The 20,211-nt window shown below is 45.0% G+C and overlaps 1 protein-coding gene across 1 annotated transcript in view; it reads right to left on the bottom strand.

The window, feature by feature from the left end:
* Positions 1–20,211, bottom strand: part of LOC121567562 (multiple epidermal growth factor-like domains protein 6) — a 97,940-nt gene that overhangs the window by 44,357 nt on the left and 33,372 nt on the right. Inside the window, exons 5-11 of the mRNA XM_045217795.1 lie at positions 16,116–16,238; positions 10,459–10,581; positions 8,756–8,881; positions 8,180–8,302; positions 5,425–5,547; positions 4,955–5,092; positions 4,534–4,656 (exon numbers count right to left, since the gene is read on the bottom strand). Of these exons, the coding sequence (XP_045073730.1) occupies positions 4,534–4,656; positions 4,955–5,092; positions 5,425–5,547; positions 8,180–8,302; positions 8,756–8,881; positions 10,459–10,581; positions 16,116–16,238 (879 nt within the window). The remainder of the gene's footprint in view (positions 1–4,533; positions 4,657–4,954; positions 5,093–5,424; positions 5,548–8,179; positions 8,303–8,755; positions 8,882–10,458; positions 10,582–16,115; positions 16,239–20,211) is intronic.

Below are 20,211 nucleotides of genomic sequence, written 5' to 3'. Positions count from 1 at the left end.
TTCTTGCTTACACACCGGGCACATTGGCCTGACATGTTGGAATTGTTGTTTGAGCCTCACCACCTCTTCCCCCTCAAGAACATCTGGACATCCACAATGGACACACATCTGGGAATGACACTGTGATTGCTGAGCAATACTGCGTCTCCACTTGCATTCCACAGGTTAGCCCCTTGAAAGCAACTATCTGCTTGTGATATGGATTGTCTTCTTGGAAAAGCTCTGAACCACATGTAAAAATGTTCTCATCCCGAATGCATTGGACTGCTTTCTGTTCTTCTTTAGACAGCTTGCTTTTTGCATACAAGCACCTTTGTTTCTCACATTCAACACATTTGATGGTCGCTCTCACTTTTGCACTGACCATGGCAGCAATCCTCTTTACATTTTCTATATTTGGTGTCAGAGAAGGCCTATCCTTGTCAGTGGTGTCCAAGCTGTACAGATCATCACATTTCTGGTACTCACGTCTGTCTGCTGTCAATGTTGGATCAGGCACAAACCTTCATTTATTAAATTGTTCTTCTGGCAAGCGTGGAGGATTCATTAAGCAGTACCAGCATGGATATTCTCCCTCGCATTTCTTGATCTGTACCATGTATTGTGACATCTTGAAAGGTCTGTCCTGGAATTGCTTGTACTGTTCATTGTCAAGGCCTTTTCTGCTGAGGTCTTGCATCATGTCAACTTCTGTATCAATGATGTTGAATTGTTGTGCAATATTGGCAATTTCTTCCTGTGTTGCGGGCTGATGTAGTTCTACGTGTGTACCTTTCCACTTCAGGCGCTCAAACCGGCCACTCACAAGAGCTGTAACAGGATGCATACTCTTTTCAAAAGCCTCTTTCAGGTCTGGTTGTTTGGTGGTTGTTTCACGTAGGCTTGTCATTGTGCTACACTTCTTCACACGCTTCTCATTTGATTCTTCCATCTTCTCCCTAGCCAGGGCTGTTCCCTGAAGCCCCAAGTTTAGAAGATAATTAACTATCTCGGAGGGTTGGCCCAGCTGTCAGCTGGCACTGTTCTACAGGCGATAAGCATGTCAAGATCCAGTTAAACAGACAGGGGTGTGTGGCATGCTTGAACAGAGGCATATGTGGTTCTGTGGTCTGGCCCACCATCAAATTGAATGATCAAGATTGACTTGTTGAGAGAGACATCATCTTCACTGTAGTTCTCTCCTCTGAGGATGCTGAGATTTTCAACTGTGTCGAAGGGGGCTGGATTGCTTGAAAACCTTGTCCTTGACAGTGACATGAACTTTCCCATCATATAATGAACTAGATGGAGATGCTGGGATGTCTGGGATCAACATGACAGATGGTACAAGTCCACTGATGTGGTAATCAAGGTCGGCAGCTGCTAGAACTGGCCCACTCACAGGAGCAATGCTTGGATGTCTGCCTCTGTTACAGGTCCCTATAGGCTGGCAAGGTTCTCCGACAGGAATGATTGCCTTATCATCCACACATAACATTTCACAGTCCTTCTGCCACATGCAGGCATACTGTTTAATGTAGTTCCACTGTACTGCAACAAACTTTGAGTCTTGATGTCCCTTTCTTTTCACCCGAGACTGGACCATGAACTTGAGGTCAAACCTTCCTATGTACTGGAGAGCAGACATGGACCATGGATTCTTGGGTGTAAACTGCAGTCTTAGCCACTGTATTGATGGGATTTTAGTTTCTGGTGGATGCCGCTTTTCCACTGTGTCACGTAAGTCCTCAACTGATATAGCAAAAGGTAAGTACAAGTACTCCCCATGTCTGCGATCGTTGACCTGAGCTGTGTATTCGTTAAAATACTTCTGTACTTCCTCCCAAAAGGGCTGGAATGAGGATTGTGGTTTGCCATTCAGCTTCCTTAAATCCATGATCAGGTCTGGGTCATCACCATCAAGGAGGAACAAGGATACTCTCTCATCAAGTAGGCCCTGTTCATCATCGTTTGCTGAACTCTTGTCATCTGTCAGAAACCGATACATTTCTCTCAGGAAGTAGCTGTTCACTTTGGCAGCATGTGCGTATTTGTTCAGGAATGCTTTTTGCATTGCTCTAGCGTGGTATGTTGGTATTTCTTTTCTCAGTGTGGAGATGACAGAAGCTTGCCTGGTCTCATGAACGCCATTGCTATGTGAGGATACATTCCATATGAATGTCCGAGTGCCTAGGTAGTTACCACAGGCATACTTATACAAAGTGAAAGTCAATGGAAGTTTCAAGTTGTCAATCCATTTCCTTCTATGGAATCTATCTTCAGGAGCAAAGTCCAGTAGAAAGAGGGGGTGGTATTGGGGCACTTTCTCCAAAGCTTGTAACAGAGTGCTGTACTGGGGTCTGACCGGTCTGCATGATGCTCTCACAGTGTAGCATAAAACATCAGGCTCTAGCGTATGTAGGGGAGCGGGCTGTTGGTGACGTCTGGTCATTGCTTGATTCACCTTCTCCAAGTGGGATGCATAACGCACCACATCTTCTCTGAGATCTAATGTGAACAAGGAATACAGGCAGTTTTAGTTGAGAGGTTTAAAACATAAAGCTTACACTTACTTTTGAAAATAAACGTTTACAATTTCCTGAATAAATTGTGACATTTTACAATATTAGACACAGTATGTTTGACATTAATCTACAAGGAGTAGTAGTGTGCCACAAACTTAATTGATATAGAAAAATGACACAATGCGTTCATTAAAATACCTGTGATGTGATTCCGGTGTACCCAGGGCTGGGATATTGAGATAGAGAGCTGAATGCAATGATCCTGAAGCTGATCTTGACTTAGTTTTGGTGCCTTGTGTTGTGTTTCCTGGTATCTGTTGTAGGATCCAAGGCCTGTCTGGTATGGCTAAGCCTCTCTCTTTCAACTTCTCTAGATGGGGGTCCATATACCAGAGTGCTTTTGATAATCGGGTAACGAATGCCCAGGCTATATGGACATGAAAAATAGGAGAAATATTACATTTCAGCCTGATTATTATTATTAATACACAAATTAACATGAATGAACATTATTCACATAGGATGCATAATAGGATGCAATATTCTATCATATTCAAAAATCATTGGGGAAAAAAGTAATGTATGAATGTATTATCAGTTCATTAATCTACTTAATTGTATAGCCTAACAAGGCTTTAACAAATTAAGACAATACAAATATAAAGGCATATCATAGACTACCCTTTCTTGGAAAAAATGCTATTGTTAATAAAGGGCAATCATTCGAATTAGGTCAAATGAATGTAACACTGGAAAACGTGCAAACCAATCTCGTATAATTTAATGTGATGTATAGGGTAGACTAAAAAAATTTCTATTTCAAGAATGGAGGATGCTCCAATAATAATTGTAATCAAATTAAAATGCTGATTTATAATAATGAGTACATCTCTATAACCTATAGGCGTTAACAAAATATTCATACAAATATGATTAGGCCTCTCATAGACTAGGCCTTGTAGAAAGAGGGTCAAACAAGTTAGATCTGCCAAATTCATGTAGCGTTGGAAAAAATATATACATCCAGCCATAGAGTATAGCCTATCATCATAAAAATTAAAAATGTTGTTTATAACATCGACAATTAGAAGCATCAATAGAGCAAGCTTGACTAAATTTGAGCCCAGTAACTTCGCTCACCGCATCCTCCTTCGATTGTCTCGTCTGGCTGCAACGAAGAGGCCCTACCTTGGAGACAGTTGATCACATCATTGTGGAGCTGCTGATCTGCACGAGGTGTGTGCGTGCCACTGGCGATGTACTTTGCTGGACATGCTAGATGTTTTCGGCGGCTCATCATCACTTCAAATGCATTCCATCTTGGTGTTATCGGGTGGCCTACTACTACTGGTAGTACCGGTAAAATGTAAGTTATGAATCGCAAATCACGATACAGCTGACACACTTCAATTTCATCAATCATTTTGACCTCAATTGGTTGTCCAAAATACTATCAGCTTGCACTGCATCTTTGCTGATGAATGCCCTGATCTCTGGCCAGTCAATTGGCTCAATTACATTTTTGTTTCGTCTATTAATCGCTTCTAATAGATCTGAAAATGATGCATTAACCAAATTGCATATTTGTATTTTAAAAAATGTATGCATTCACCAACTGTAAGTCGCTCTGGATAAGAGCGTCTGCTAAATGACTAAAATGTAAAATGTAAATGTAATTTAACCGACTGTTTGTTTGTAATGAGGGACGTCCCACGTTTAACCTGGACACATAAATTGTAGGAATTTGCGCTGGTTTCTGTCATGACTGCATGAGAAATTGAACATCTGCACGTCGCCTGCAGGTGCGAGCGTGTGTGTTTCACTGTCCAATCCGAGGCTCGAACATGATCTAAGCGCGTGATCTGAGGCTGTTTGGTCTCTTGCGAGAGCGGACAGTGCATTGTAAACAAAGCGCCGCATATATTGACCAAAAAAGAAAACATCTGATTATTTATTTTTTTTGGTGGGGTGTGGAGAAAAGTAAGGCGGGGCATCCGTTAAACAGTAATTCAACTTTGTCCGGCCTTACCATTGCAGCCACAGCCGTCTGCGTGGAGCCTGTAGCCAGCCTTGCAGCTGCACTCATAGCCCCCTGGGTAGTTCTTACAGAACTGACTGCAGCACGCCTCCCCACTCTCACACTCATCACTGTCTGGGGAGATACAACAAAAGATGATTGTTCATTTGGGCAGGCAACGGAAAACATTTCAAGACATTTTGCAACAGAAATTGAAATGGAGCATTTCAAGTCCAGGTGGTCCCTACCTATTTCAGAAAAAAAATACATATATTTGGTGCTTAATGAACAAGACCCATATTTGATCTGTTGCTTCTATACTCATCGTAGAGACAGAGAATGACTATAACCAGGAGTTTTTCCTTACATTATGACCTGACCAGGAAAAACTCAGACAAGCTCTGACAATGATGACCCAACAGAGAGTACCAACCCACACAGGTCTTCCTGTCCTCAGCCAGTTGGTGTCCTTGGTTACAGGAGCAGAAGGGTCCGTTGGTGGTATGTTCACAGTGGTGGGAACATCCTCCTTTGTTCTTCTCACAGCTGTTCACTATCTCCATCTCAATACCTGCAAATAGGAGGATACAACCAGTGAAGTGAAGGCTGGCACCCAACAACAGTATCTGTTTGCAATAAACCAAAACATTAGCCATATTTCACACATTAGCTTCACAAGAACATACTACAATTAGGGTCAGGGAGTTTTTCCTGATCGTGTCACCTGACCAGGACAAATTCCTGACCTTAGTTATAAGCCTACGATGAGGGACCCAGACTTCTTCTTGGTCAGAAAAAACTATTAGCCCTAACTATGATGTTACACAACTGTGATTTTGCTGCTTTAGTTGAATTTACTGATTGTAAGTCGCTTTGGGTAAGAAGAGCATCATGTGTACTCACGGTAGCACTGTTTGCTGTCAGCGCCCAGCTCAAAGCCAGGGTTACACACACAGCTGAAGGAGCCCAGGGTGTTGACACAGCGATGGGTACACATAGCCTGGCTCGAGCTGCACTCATCTATGTCTACAAAGGATAGCATGATATACTGTAAATCAATAGGGCACAGTCACATAGCACAAGTAGAGATTATATTACAGGGATCCACAGAGTAATCATTTTTATTGATATGAGGCTATGAATATAAGCTAGGTACAACATGACTACTTCCTCTGTTTCCGAGGGGGGGAAAGTGCTTCAAGTGGAACAAAATAAATTGTATTTTGTTCCACTTGACTTGTGGGTCAGTGATCTGCTCTTGACCTTTCGTCATAGCAATGCTAAAGCACAGGCCAGGTGGTGGGCTGCTCTGGGTGATTATGAAGCATACCGCAAACACACACACACACACACACACACACACACACACACACACACACACACACACAGACTGTTGTGTTTAATGAAGTTGCCTGAACCCTATAGCCTTCTAGCCACCCCATGTTATAGTAGTATCTTCCAGCCATAGAGTTAATCAGCTTTAGGTCTCCCACACACAGACAGCACAGCTCCAGTCATGGCCCATACGGCCCCAGAGGGCCGGGTCATAAAGTCTCAGCTCTAATGGGCCGGGACAAAGGCAACTCTCTGATGAATGCCACCTTTGTTTTGTCCAAGCGCACTGATTTTGGAGAATAACAAACGTTTACATTAACGGAGTGTCAGTTAAACCACCATTAAAACTCAATGTTCACATGTTGCTTTACACTAATGTGGAAACGTGAGAAAGTTCATGAGATGGATAGAGGTGATGGCTATGTTTTTCAGTGGCCAGTTCTCAATGAGGGCTTTAATGGACTAGGCTTGCTTTCTTAAGAGGGTTCAGGATGCTGGAGATTTATAGACAAGTTCGTAAAAGTCTCTTTCACTCTAGGACATTTCTGGGAAGGTATGTCTGCATGTAACAGCATATTGAAATATGAGAACCATAGTGTGTGTGTGTGTGTGTGTGTGTGTGTGTGTGTGTGTGTGTGTGTGTGTGTGTGTGTGTGTGTGTGTGTGTGCGTGCGTGCATGTCAGTGCATTTCCAGACATACAGTGGGGAAAAAAAGTATTTAGTCAGCCACCAATTGTGCAAGTTCTCCCACTTAAAAAGATGAGAGAGGCCTGTAATTTTCATCATAGGTACACGTCAACTATGACAGACAAATTGAGGAAAAAAAATCCAGAAAATCACATTGTAGGATTTTTTATGAATTTATTTGCAAATTATGGTGGAAAATAAGTATTTGGTCACCTACAAACAAGCAAGATTTCTGGCTCTCACAGACCTGTAACTTCTTCTTTAAGAGGCTCCTCTGTCCTCCACTCGTTACCTGTATTAATGGCACCTGTTTGAACTTGTTATCAGTATAAAAGACACCTGTCCACAACCTCAAACAGTCACACTCCAAACTCCACTATGGCCAAGACCAAAGAGCTGTCAAAGGACACCAGAAACAAAATTGTAGACCTGCACCAGGCTGGGAAGACTGAATCTGCAATAGGTAAGCAGCTTGGTTTGAAGAAATCAACTGTGGGAGCAATTATTAGGAAATGGAAGACATACAAGACCACTGATAATCTCCCTCGATCTGGGGCTCCACGCAAGATCTCACCCCGTGGGGTCAAAATTATCACAAGAACGGTGAGCAAAAATCCCAGAACCACACAGGGGGCCTAGTGAATGACCTGCAGAGAGCTGGGACCAAAGTAACAAAGCCTACCATCAGTAACACACTACGCCGCCAGGGACTCAAATCCTGCAGTGCCAGACGTGTCCCCCTGCTTAAGCCAGTACATGTCCAGGCCCATCTGAAGTTTGCTAGAGTGCATTTGGATGATCCAGAAGAGGATTGGGAGAATGTCATATGGTCAGATGAAACCAAAATATAACTTTTTGGTAAAAACTCAACTCGTCGTGTTTGGAGGACAAAGAATGCTGAGTTGCATCCAAAGAACACCATACCTACTGTGAAGCATGGGGGTGGAAACATCATGCTTTGGGGCTGTTTTTCTGCAAAGGGACCAGGACGACTGATCTGTGTAAAGGAAAGAATGAATGGGGCCATGTATCGTGAGATTTTGAGTGAAAACCTCCTTCCATCAGCAAGGGCATTGAAGATGAAACGTGGCTGGGTCTTTCAGCATGACAATGATCCCAAACACACCGCCCGTGCAACGAAGGAGTGGCTTCGTAAGAAGCATTTCAAGGTCCTGGAGTGGCCTAGCCAGTCTCCAGATCTCAACCCCATAGAAAATCTTTGGAGGGAGTTGAAAGTCCGTGTTGCCCAGCGACAGCCCCAAAACATCACTGCTCTAGAGGAGATCTGCATGGAGGAATGGGCCAAAATACCAGCAACAGAGTGTGAAAACCTTGTGAAGATTTACAGAAAACGTTTGACCTGTGTCATTGCCAACAAAGGGTATATAACAAAGTATTGAGAAACTTTTGTTATTGACCAAATACTTATTTTCCACCATAATTTGCAAATAAATTCATTAAAAATCCTACAATGTGAGTTTCTGGATTTTTTTTCCTCATTTTGTCTGTCACAGTTGACGTGTATCTATGATGAAAATTACAGGCCTCTCTCATCTTTTTAAGTGGGAGAACTTGCACAATTGGTGGCTGACTAAATACTTTTTTTCCCCACTGTACATGTGCGTGTGCTCTTACCATCACAGCCCTGGCGGTCTCTGGCCAGTGTGTACCCAGGTCTGCAGCTGCACTCTGCTTGACCCTCCATAGAACGACACAGCTGGGCACAGCCTCCATTCCTGTCCACACAGGGGTCCCTCACTGACAGAAAGACAGACAGACAGACAGACAGACAGACAGACAGACAGACAGACAGACAGACAGACAGACAGACCAGAGTCAGCACAGCATGTGACTTTATGACCTTCATGTAACTCAGTGTCAATTCACTGAGACAGTTTTACTTAGTAATATCCTGGCACGCCAAAACCTTTATATGTAACTCTTTGCTCTCCATTCTAACATAAAGTGACTATTGTTGTAAACTGTAGGGAAGTCAGAGCACCATATCCAATGTAGTCATTGGGGCGGCAGGTAGCTTAGTTGTTAAGAGCGTTGTGCCAGTAACCAAAAGGTCGCTGGTTCTAATCCCATAAAAAATCTGTCGATGTGCCCTTGAGCAAGGCACTTAACCCTAATTGCTCCTGTAAGTCGCTCTGGATAAGAGCGTCTGCTAAATGACAAAAAATTAAAATAAAAATAGTCAGAACTCACACTCGCAGTGCTTCCCATCCCTCTTCAGCTGGTAGTTCCTATGACACTCGCACTTGTAGTGGTCGTTGCCCATGTCCACACACTTGTGTTCACAGCCGCCATTCTTCACCGAGCAGGAGTTCACAGCTTCATAGTTGGGACAGACAGAAAGACAGACACAAGAAATGAACAACTTCACACATGACCGACACATGACTAGAGAAAATAAAATCTGTGTGCAAATGAAGTGATGTGGCAACTGTCAGGAGAGAAGTATTCAACAGCAGGGTGAGGCAGTTACATAAGTAGGATCTTAATTTGATCACTCTTTTGTTGCTGAGAATTTTCCTGCTCAGTAGGAAAAGCAAACTTTTAGTGTATTTTGAGTTTTAAAAAGGTTTCTCAAGTTTGACATTTTAGACTTGATTTGCCCCAACGAAGAATGTATCAACCCCTACAAAAATGTCCATGAATTATAATCCACATAATAATTATCATTTCCTGTTACTACAGGATTATTTTCATGCTGCAGCAAACTAGCTCAAATTAAGATCCTATATCTGTACTTCCGCTAATGTTGTCTTTGATCACCATTTGGTGAGTAAACGAGTAACCCTTCCTGTCACTAAAGTATGAATCCAAAGAAGGAAGAGCCATATTGTGGGCTACAACACTGTTGGACCAGCACCGTCTTTTCACACCGCCATAGTGGGAACTTGTGATTACAGAAAGCTCTGGAAATTGGAAAATTATGGTTCCAGGTTCCAGCTTCTCCAGAGGGTGCCCCTGGTTGGGTTCTAATGATCTTTCCATCCCTGTGTATCCCTCTTATGATTTACTCCTGTGCTGAATAAGGAAGTCAGTGCTGGGCCTTTAGGGTGCCTTAAAGACAGACCTGATATCACAGACGGCCTGTAAAACCAGAGGGGGAAAGGTTTGCTTTAACTGTGATGACTTCAGCAGATGCAATTAGGAAGCCAAGCAGAGACACCTCCCCTCGCATCCCCCTCATCCCTCCACCACCACCCACCAATCTTGAGTCTACACACTGAGGGCTGAAGACGACAGTGAACTTTGTCTTCACTAACACTAATGCTCCAACACAAGTGATATTTGTTCAGGTTTTATTGATGATAGGAATTGAAGATCACTTGTGAGAGCAGCAAATAGTGAGTGTGCATTACGTTTTTTCTACAGGTCTTTTTTGTCCAGCTCCTGTGCCAACGTTGGGAATCTAAAACCTTCTCTTGTCCTCCTCCTCAAGTTATTGATGTAGAGCCCCTCACTACAGACCAACTGGTAGTCGTGTGGTAGAGTGTCTGTGTTCTCTCACGTTGGAACTGTGTGTTGGCGACAAAAAACAAATACTCCTTTGGTGGAAGTGTAAATCGCGGTCCATTCTCCTGGAGTTTCAAAGGCAGCACCAGATGTTAGCTTTGTTAGCTATGCAGGCGCAAACCAAAAAGTAGCGTCATTGGAAATGGCAAGAAGCAAAACCTAATAAAATGAATTAGGTAGTAAGTTATGGAACAGATCATGGAAAATGTGTGGGGGAGATTGTTTGGTGAACTGTGCTTGTGTAATGAGTAACCTTGACTGAGACCTGAATATTGGAGTATTAGCTCTCAATGCGTAAACCAATGCCTTTAGCTCAGAGGGCTAACATAATCTTGAGTTGTGCTGATGACCGGGATCGAATCCGGTCTCACATGGCCACTACTCACCAATGCAGGTCCTTCCATCAGTGTGCATGCGGAAGCCCTGGCTGCACTCACAGTGGTAGGAGCCTTCCATGTTCACACAGGTCTGCTGGCAGCCGCCATTCAGCTCCTCACACTCATTCACATCTACAGAGGCAACAGATGGACAGACAATCAAACCTGGGTTCATAAAATATTTGAAATTGTTCAAACTTTGAGCATCTGCTTGAGCATGAATGGAGTGCCAGATGGGCGGAGTTTGCAGTTTTGGTTGTATTCCATTGGTTCCCTTGAGCCAGGCAAGCTGAAAAAAAGGTTTTTGAATGATTTCACATACTATTTGAACCCAGGTCTGCAGGCAATATTCTCAGACACTCTCATAGCAAGAGTGCTGCAGAACAAGTCTATTTTGATAGGAGAAGGTTGTGCCAGTGTTTTCCCTGTATCGGCACTGAAGAACAGTGAGGTGTTTTTGATGGAGTTTGAAGGAATGCTTTATAATGATGGAATAATACACAAACCTTTAGACAACATTTGTGACTTGAGCACTCTAACAGACATGAACCCAAACAGGCCACATTCATTAGGAGACTAATATTTGTGTTACAGTTTATGCATCCCAAATGGCATCATATTCCCTATATAGCGCACTACTTTTGACCAGAGCTCTAGCATTGAGGAGTACACCACATCAGTCACTGGCTTCATCAGTAAGTGCATCGATGACGTTGTCCCCACAGTGACCGTACGTACATACACCAACCAGAAGCCATGGATTACAGGCAACATCCGCACTGAGCTAAAGGGTAGAGCTGCCACCTTCAAGGAGCGGGACTCTAACCTGGATGCTTATAAGAAATCCTGCTATGCCCTCCGACGAGCCATCAAACAGGCAAAAAGTCAATACAGGACTAAGATTGAATCATACTACACTGGCTCTGACGCTCGTCGGATGTGGCAGGGCTTAAAAACTATTACAGACTACAAAGGGAAGCACAGCCGCGAGCTGCCCAGTGACACAAGCCTAACAGACGAGCTAAATCACTTCTATGCTCACTTCGAGGCTAGCAACACTGAAGCATGCATGAGAGCATCAGCTGTTCCGGATGACTATGTGATCAAGCTCTCTGTAGCCGATGTGAGTAAGACCTTTAAACAGGTCAACATTCACAAGGCCGCAGGGCCAGACGGATTACCAGGACGTGTACTCCGAGCATGTGCTGACCAACTGGCAAGTGTCTTCACTGACATTTTCAACATGTCCCTGACTGAGTCTGTAATACCAACATGTTTCAAGCAGACCACCCTAGTCCCCGTGCCCAAGGACACTAAGATAACCTGCCTAAATGACTACTGACCCCTAGCACTGACGTCTGTAGCCATGAAGTGTTTTGAAAGGCTGGTCATGGCTCACATCAACACCATTATCCCAGAAACCCTAGACCCACTCCAATTTGCATACCGCCCCAACAGATCCACAGATGATGCAATCTCTATTGCACTCCACACTGCCCTTTCCCACCTGGACAAGAGGAACACCTACGTGAGAATGCTATTCATTGACTACAGCTCAGCATTCAACACCATAGTGCCCTCAAAGCTCATCACTAAGCTAAGGATCCTGGGACTAAACACCTCCCTCTGCAACTGGATCCTGGACTTCCTGACGGGCCACCCCCAGGTGGTAAGGGTAGGTAACAACACATCTGCCACACTGATCCTCAACACGGGGGCCCCTCAGGGTGCATGCTCAGTCCCCTCCTGTACTCTCTGTTCACCCATGACTGCATGGCCAGGCACGACTCCAACACCATCATTAAGTTTGCCGACGACACAACAGTGGTAGGCCTGATCACCGACAACGATGAGACAGCCTATAGGGAGGAGGTCAGAGACCTGGCCGTGTGGTGCCAGGATAACAACCTCTCCCTCAACGTGACCAAGACAAAGGAGATGATTGTGGACTACAGGAAAAAAAAGAGGACTGAGCACGCCCCCATTCTCATCGACGGGGCTGTAGTGGAACAGGTTGAGAGCTTCAAGTTCCTTGGTGTCCACATCACCAACGAACTATCATGGTCCAAACACACCAAGACAGTCGTGAAGAGGGCACGACAAAGCCTATTCCCCCTCAGGAGACTGAAAAGATTTGGCATGGGTCCTCAGATCCTCAAAAAATTATACAGCTGCACCATCGAGAGCATCCTGACTGGTTGAATCACCGCCTGGTATGGCAACTGCTTGGCCTCCGACCGCAAGGCACTACAGAGGGTAGTGCGTACGGCCCAGTACATCACTGGGGCCAAGCTTCCTGCCATCCAGGACCTCTATACCAGGCAGTGTCAGAGGAAGGCCCTCAAAATTGTCAAAGACTCCAGCCACCCTAGTCATAGACTGTTCTCTCTGCTACCGCACGGCAAGCGGTACCGGAGTGCCAAGTCTAGGTCCAAAAGACTTCTCAACAGCTTCTACCCCCAAGCCATAAGACTCCTGAATAGCTAATCATGGCTACCCAGACTATTTGCACTGCCCCCCCACCCCATCTTTTTACGCTGCTGCTACTCTGTTAATTATTTATGCATAGTCACTTTAAGTCTACCCACATGTACATGTTACTTCAACTACCTCTACTAGCCGGTGCCCCTGCACATTGACTCTGTACCGGTACCCCCCTGTATATATAGCCTCCCTACTGTTATTTTATTTTACTTCTGCTCTTTTTTTCTCAACACTTTTTTGTTGTTTTATTCTACTTTTTTATTAAAAATAAATGCACTGTTGGTTAAGGGCTGTAAGTAAGCATTTCACTGTAATGTCTGCACCTGTTGTATTCGGCGCATGTGGCCAATAAAAATGGATTTGATTTGATTTGATTTGAAGAGGGCACGACAAAGCCTATTCCCCCTCAGGAGACTGAAACGATTTGGCATGGGTCCTCAGATCCTCAAAAAGTTATACAGCTGCACCATCGAGAGCATCCTGACTGGTTGCATCACTGCCTGGTATGGCAACTGCTCGGCCTCTGACCGAAAGGCACTACAGAGGGTAGTGCGTACGGCCCAGTACATCACTGGGGCCAAGCTTCCTGCCGTCCAGGACCTCTATACCAGGCGGTGTCAGAGGAAGGCCCTAGAAATTATCAAAGACTCCAGCCACCCTAGTCATAGACTGTTCTCTCTGCTACCGCACGGCAAGCGGTACCGGAGTGCCAAGTCTAGGTCCAAAAGGCTTCTTGACAGCTTCTACCCCCAAGCCTTAAGACTCCCGAACAGCTAATCATAGCTACCCAGACTATTTGCATTGCCCCCCCCACCCCACCCCAACCCCCTCTTTTACGCTGCTGCTACACTGTTTATTATCTATGCATAGTCACTTTAACTCTACCCACATGTACATATTACCTCAATTAGCTCGACTAACCGGTGCCCCCGCACATTGACTCTGTACCGGTACCCCGTGTATATAACCTCCCTACTGTTATTTTATTTTACTGCTGCTCTTTAATTATTTGCTATTTTAATTGTTTTCTTAAACTACATTGTTGGTTATGGGCTTGTAAGTAAGCATTTCACTGTAATGTCTACACCTGTTGTATTTGGCGCATGTGGCAAATACAATTTGATTTGATTTGATTCTATGGGGCCCGGTCAAAAGTAGTGCACTAAATAGAGAATAGGATGCTATTTGGGATGTAGTCTTTTCATGGGTGTTCCAGAGGAGAGTGTTAAGGCCGAAGTTATAGGGATGCTTGTCATGACCCATGACCGTGTCACACTTAGGAATGCAGTAAAAAGTTTCGGCACTGAAGTTCTCTTTTGTTTGACATCAATCTCTGTTAAGCATAGTTGGTCGCTGATGCAATAAGAAGGTTGGCTTGATGATGGAAGTGATGACTTCACGAGAGACTGTTTTAGGAACACAATGTTTATGACCCCTTTATAGACTAACACACCACTTTAATACAAATAAATCAACCATTAATATTGAATCACCAATTGGACACACATTCTCTTCATCAGTGGAAGTTCGCGTACAACGCTTTGCTGTTAACTGTAATGACTAGGACCAGGAGTATGTTCTGACCACATGACCTGATTAGGAAAAACTCATGGGCCCTACTTATAGCCCTATAATTGGAGTCCAGAGTTCTTCCTGGTCAGGTCATGTGGTCAGGAATTCCTCTGGCCCTAGTAATGACGATTCACCACTGACAACACAGGTTGTCCACTATGCAGCAGACCTGAGTGTTTAGGACCATTCCAGAACCATTCACATGTGGTACATCTAGGCATATGTTCCATGTTGTTCCATGTTCCAGGGAGCAAAGGCATGATGAGAAGAAAACATACCTGAGTGCTCCTCCAAGGACAGTCAATGTTTACTACCCATCTGGAGAACACAAAATGTATGCACACATGACTGTAAGTCGCTTTGGATAAAAGCGTCTGCTAAATGGCATATTATTATTATTATTAACACAGTCGAGCTGTTTCAACTACTTTCTGGTTCCTGCTAATCCTCATAATGAACTAAATACTACTTTAATTAGGTAACCTCCACTAGAAGAGGCTAAGAGGGGGTCAAAGAGGAGGGCTGTCTGCCGTATAAGGAGCCTTTTCATAACCGGCGCATAGATGAATGTGATCAGGTTCAAAGACTGAAAATTCACATGCCAATCCATCTAGACCAATCCGCTGCCTCGCTGAGTGAGGATAAAGGATATTCCAGCATCCCCTGTGGTGGATGACATATTCAGGGAAAATCCTAAACTATTTTTCTAAACCCTGTTCTTTTTTTCAAAAGACAGCCTTTTTTCTTTAGTGGATGTTTCTCAATACCTGAATGGTAATAGATGCAGCTAAGGTTCGTCGTGTGAGAGGACTTCAGCAGGATACAAAGGACATCTTTCATTCAGCCGTGAGGCTGAGACTCTGGGAGTTGGGTTGGGGGTTGAATGTTGTCTGAATGTTATTGTGTGTCAATCTTGACCTGAGCAGAAGAGGCTGGGTCTGCAGGAGAGGCTGACACCCACGTCTGTCTCAATGGTTGCCTAACAGCTGTTTGGGGAGATGTCCGCCCATCCCCCGCATCTCAACTCCCAACCTCCACTCCTAGGTTTAACACCATCCTATGTGGAGGGTCGCAGACAGAAACATTTAGCCCTGGCATGCTCTGTTCCAGAATCAAAAAGCTGTTACAGAGCACACTAGCCCTGGAACATGGCTCCTACAGACTCCTACATCATTTCTGAGATGTCTTCAGTTTATCTCTTCACTGGTGTACAGTGCTTAAACCCTCACTAGCTAGTGACAACGTCCCGTGTCAGGGGTCAAATGCTAGGGGCACCTGTTGACACATGCACCCCCTCAGAGCAACTGGGCCTTAGCACTGTCAGCTAACTCAGCCAACTCAGCATGTTTCTGTCAGAACAAACAGGCAGGGTTTTGATTTTACGGGTTGACCATGCCTGTACAGATTGTGTTCCCTGTGTGTGTGTGGTCTGCTAAGCTCTTTTGTGTCTCTGTCTCTTCCTGTGTCTCTGTCTGAAGTGGAGAAAACAGCACAATACAGAGCCTGCAAGAGGACATTTGTGGATGACCTACTCCCGATCCTCAAGGAGCTTAAGGTTTAAGTCTTTCTTTGCCCCCCACCCAGGAGGCCCAGCTCGCCCTCTTTCTCACCCTGACAGGCCTTGCCGTCCGGGCCCAGTCGACTGCCCTCGGGGCACTTGCAGTAGAAGCTTCCAATGGTGTTGCAGCAATGTCCCTCACAGCCACCGTTAGCAGTCGAGCACTCGTTGACATCTGGGAAAGAAGGAAAGACAGAACCTCAGTTTTCATAGCCTACAAACTGCACAGTCAGCAAAACTGAACCCAAATCCATTGTACACTGTGGCGCTTTGGAGCTTCTCCTTCTTTGGTTGAATCATTCCCCTCTGTTTTGTAAGACGTTTCTCTCTCAAGCATAAAGGATGTCTCTCCAAACATTCAGTGAGTCCATTTTCTCCCCCTCACTTTGTAGACGTCCCAGCTGTCCAACAAAGGGCCATCTTTAAGACAGACCCAGTAGTGCTTTGATGACCCTGTTTCTAGAGAGAAAACTAAATGTCCTAACCTTAGTCCTGTTGTTCATCTACTGGGGCCAATGTAGCTGGAAGCTCGGCATAAGGTACAGGAGAAGCTAGCTAGCTACACAATATAGTTTACATATGCAATACACTTTGGTTAGGAAGAGCCCGACAAACTCATGTTTTGAGGTTCAGAGTCAGTGTAAAACAGGTTGAAGCAAAAGGTTAAAGCAAATGCATTCTCTTTTCATCACTCCACAGACAGATGCTTTTACTTAAATTGCGGTCATTACTTTGCATGTGAATGTAAACAGGTATTTCCAATTAAATTACAATGTTGACAGAGTCAGTCAGGCATGAGAACTGTTTTCATGCTCTTCACATTGTCTCGCTTTATTTTTCTTTAATGGTTTCCAGCTTGTTGCTGCCTGGTTGTTTACCCCTTGTTCTCTTGCATTGATACTTCAGGCTCTGTGGTGCTGGTATAATGACTCCTATCAGCTCCTTTTTACAGTGAGTTTGTGCATGGAGTGTGGAATGTCTTTAAAGGAGATATCATTCAACACAATATACAGCTAATAAGATCAAGCTGTGTCAATCAACCACACACAACATTATTTTCTCATTCAGATATTTGAGCTTGCTCCATTTCAAACCCAAATGTGCATAGAGTAATGTTATGAGAAGTGTTCCTCTGGTGGGTCATATCTTATGGTGGAGGAAGACGTTTGACATTCTGTCCCTGTCTGTTTGCTAATGATTTACTGTGGACCCGTGGCTATAAATATACTAATGGTGCCATTGACCCTTAAATTACAGAACATTTCACAAGCAGAGTTCCCCAAAACTTTCAGTGTGACATCTTGAGAGAGTGAGAGAGAGTGAGAGAGAGAGAGTGAGAGAGAGAGTGAGAGAGTGAGAGAGAGAGAGAGAGAGAGAGAGAGAGAATGAGAGAGAGAGAGAGAGAAAGAGTGAGAGAGAGAGAGAGAGAGAGAAGGAGAGAGAGAGAGAGAGAGTGAGAGAGTGAGAGAGAGAGAGAGCGAGGGATAAGGAGTGGAGTTAGCAGGCTTTTACAACCATTTGGCTCTTTTTTGTTTGTGTAGATTGAGACCATATGACAAATCAGGGTCTCCCCATAGCAACACTGTGTATGTTGGAGCACAGATAATTACTGAGCGCAGTCTTAACTCCCTAACCACATTGCTGCCTGTGGCTCTTCTCTTTCCTATCCGAGGGAAGCAGGAAGCACACCACATTATTACCGTAACCGTATAATAATTATGGTCATTAATGTTTGTTTAGGCCTTGCAGGGGAGACGTTGACAATAAGGAAGTCTCCTTTTAATCCCCCTTTGAACTTCTAAAGCAAAGGGAAATCTAAAGAACACACAGCAAAAGAGAAGAGTAATACAACAGAGAGCACTGAAAGACATACAAATGCTCTAAAAACATTACAAATAAGCAGGCTGAGAGCTTGCCAATCTGCTCCTGTTGAAGTGCTCAGTGAGTTTTCACACACACACGTGCATGCTCACACACACGTGCACACACACACACACATGCATGCTCACACACACACACACACACACACTGTCCATGAGCCTCTGTGGCCTAGCGCGGAGGGAAGACATCCATCCAACAAGACAAACTGTACAAGAATTCTAAACAGACATTAGAATGACACAGTTCCTCCAACTCCGATAGAACACACACACACACACACACACACACACACACACACACACACACACACACACACACACACACACACACACACACAGCCACCAGAGCCCCTGTGCTGCTGTACAGAGACACTATCTATAAAACAGCAAATGGTGTTTTATGTCTCTACGAAGTGTTGTTGGTCATGTCAGAGTTTGGTAGCTGGCCATGTCATTATCATTGCACAAATATTATAGGCTGCCATACAGAAGACACACAGCAGCACAGCCGTTAACTGTAATCAGTAGCAGGTGAGAGCAGCAGACAGACTGTAGCTAGTGTCACGACTTCCTCCGAAGCTGCCACCTCTCCTTGTTCGGGCAGGCTTTGGTGTTCGTCGTCACCGGCCTTCTAGCCACTGCCATTCCTCATCTCATCTCATCATTCCATTTGTTTTGTCTTGTTTATTACGCACACCTGGTTCATATCCCCTCATCAGTACCTGTATAAGTGTTCCCTCTGCCCCCTTGTCTTTGTGTGTGATTGTTTATTGTGGAGGATAGTGAAGCTCGGTGGAGCTCCGTGTATTTTGTATCGCCGGGATATTTCCCAGAGTGCCTTGTATTTTCCAGTGCGCCTATTTTGCGCACTAGAGTGTTTGACGCATTTCTGCGTAACTCTGTATTTGCGGAATAAAGCCTGTTATTCTGTGATTTACCCTCCTGCGCCTGACTCCTTCGACATCACCTCATCACATCACACACATGACATGGAGTCAGCAGGAGAGGAGCACATGCCTGGAGTCGTGGCACAGGTCCGGGAGCATTTGACGATGCTAGCCAGCTTGGGAGAAGCGATGGATCGGGTTATACTGGAGTCATACTATTTGAACATCAGCTCGCCTCCATCGGAGCGGGAGAAGGTGTCCGCCCTCGTCTCCTGCCTCTCGGGGAAAGCCCTGGAGTGGGCCAACGTGGTCTGAAGTGAAGGAGGAGCCATTCTTTTGGGTCTGGAGGCGGCAGGGAGGGCACTCTCGTGTCACACCAGGTATCGAACACCCACACTCGTTCAGAGCCCTCTGCTGCGCACTGTACCCTACACATCCACTTTCCTGATTACACAGTAGTTCCCCAGTGTAAGGCGCTGGTCGATTCAGGCGCAGCTGGGAACTTTATGGACAGGTCATTTGCACATAGTCTAGGCATTACATTGGTTCCCCTATCCATTCCAATCCCCATCGCTGACCGCCAGACAGTCGACCATTAGGGTCCGGGTTCGTTAGGGAAGTTACAGCACCAGTCACTATGGTTACGCACGAAACCCATAGAGAGCAAGTCACCTTTTTTATTATTGAGTCTCCTGATTTCCCTGTTGTGTTAGGTCTTCCCTGGTTAGCACTACACAACTCCACCTTTTCATGGCCGCAGAGGGTTCTCACAGGGACGTCGCGAGAGTGTCAGGGTATGTGTCTCGGTGTTTCCGTTGGTGCAACCACGGTGGAAAGTCCAGACACTACCTCCACCGTGCGCATTCCCTCCGAATACCTCGATTTGGCACACGCGTTTTCCAAAAACGCAGGCCACCAAATTACCACCTCATCGGGTGGGGGATTGCGTGATAAACCTCCGGGTAGACGCTGTGCCTCCCAGCAGTCATGTGTATCCCCTGTCGCAGGCTGAAACGGAGGCGATGGAGACATACGTCTCCGAGTCCCTGCGCCAGGGGTTCATACGTCCCTCCATTTCACCCGCCTTCTCAAGTTTATTTTTTGTGAAGAAAGACGGAGGTCTGCGCCCTTGCATTGATTACCGAGCACTGAACAAGGGGACAATATGTTATAGTTATCCTCTACCCCTCATTACATCTGTGATCGAGTCAATGCATGGGGCGCGCTTCTTCACAAAATTAGATCTCCGGAGTGCGTACAACCTGGTGCGCGTCCGAGAGGGGGACGAGTGGAAGACAGCATTCAGCATAACCACGGGGCATTATGAATACCTGGTGATGCCGTACAGTTTGATGAATGCTCCATCAGTCTACCAGTCCAT

The sequence above is a fragment of the Coregonus clupeaformis genome, chromosome 6 (assembly GCF_020615455.1).
Source record: "Coregonus clupeaformis isolate EN_2021a chromosome 6, ASM2061545v1, whole genome shotgun sequence".
NCBI lineage: Eukaryota > Metazoa > Chordata > Actinopteri > Salmoniformes > Salmonidae > Coregonus > Coregonus clupeaformis.
Note: the sequence above shows the minus strand (reverse complement) of the source record. Positions and strands in the feature narration are given on the sequence as shown.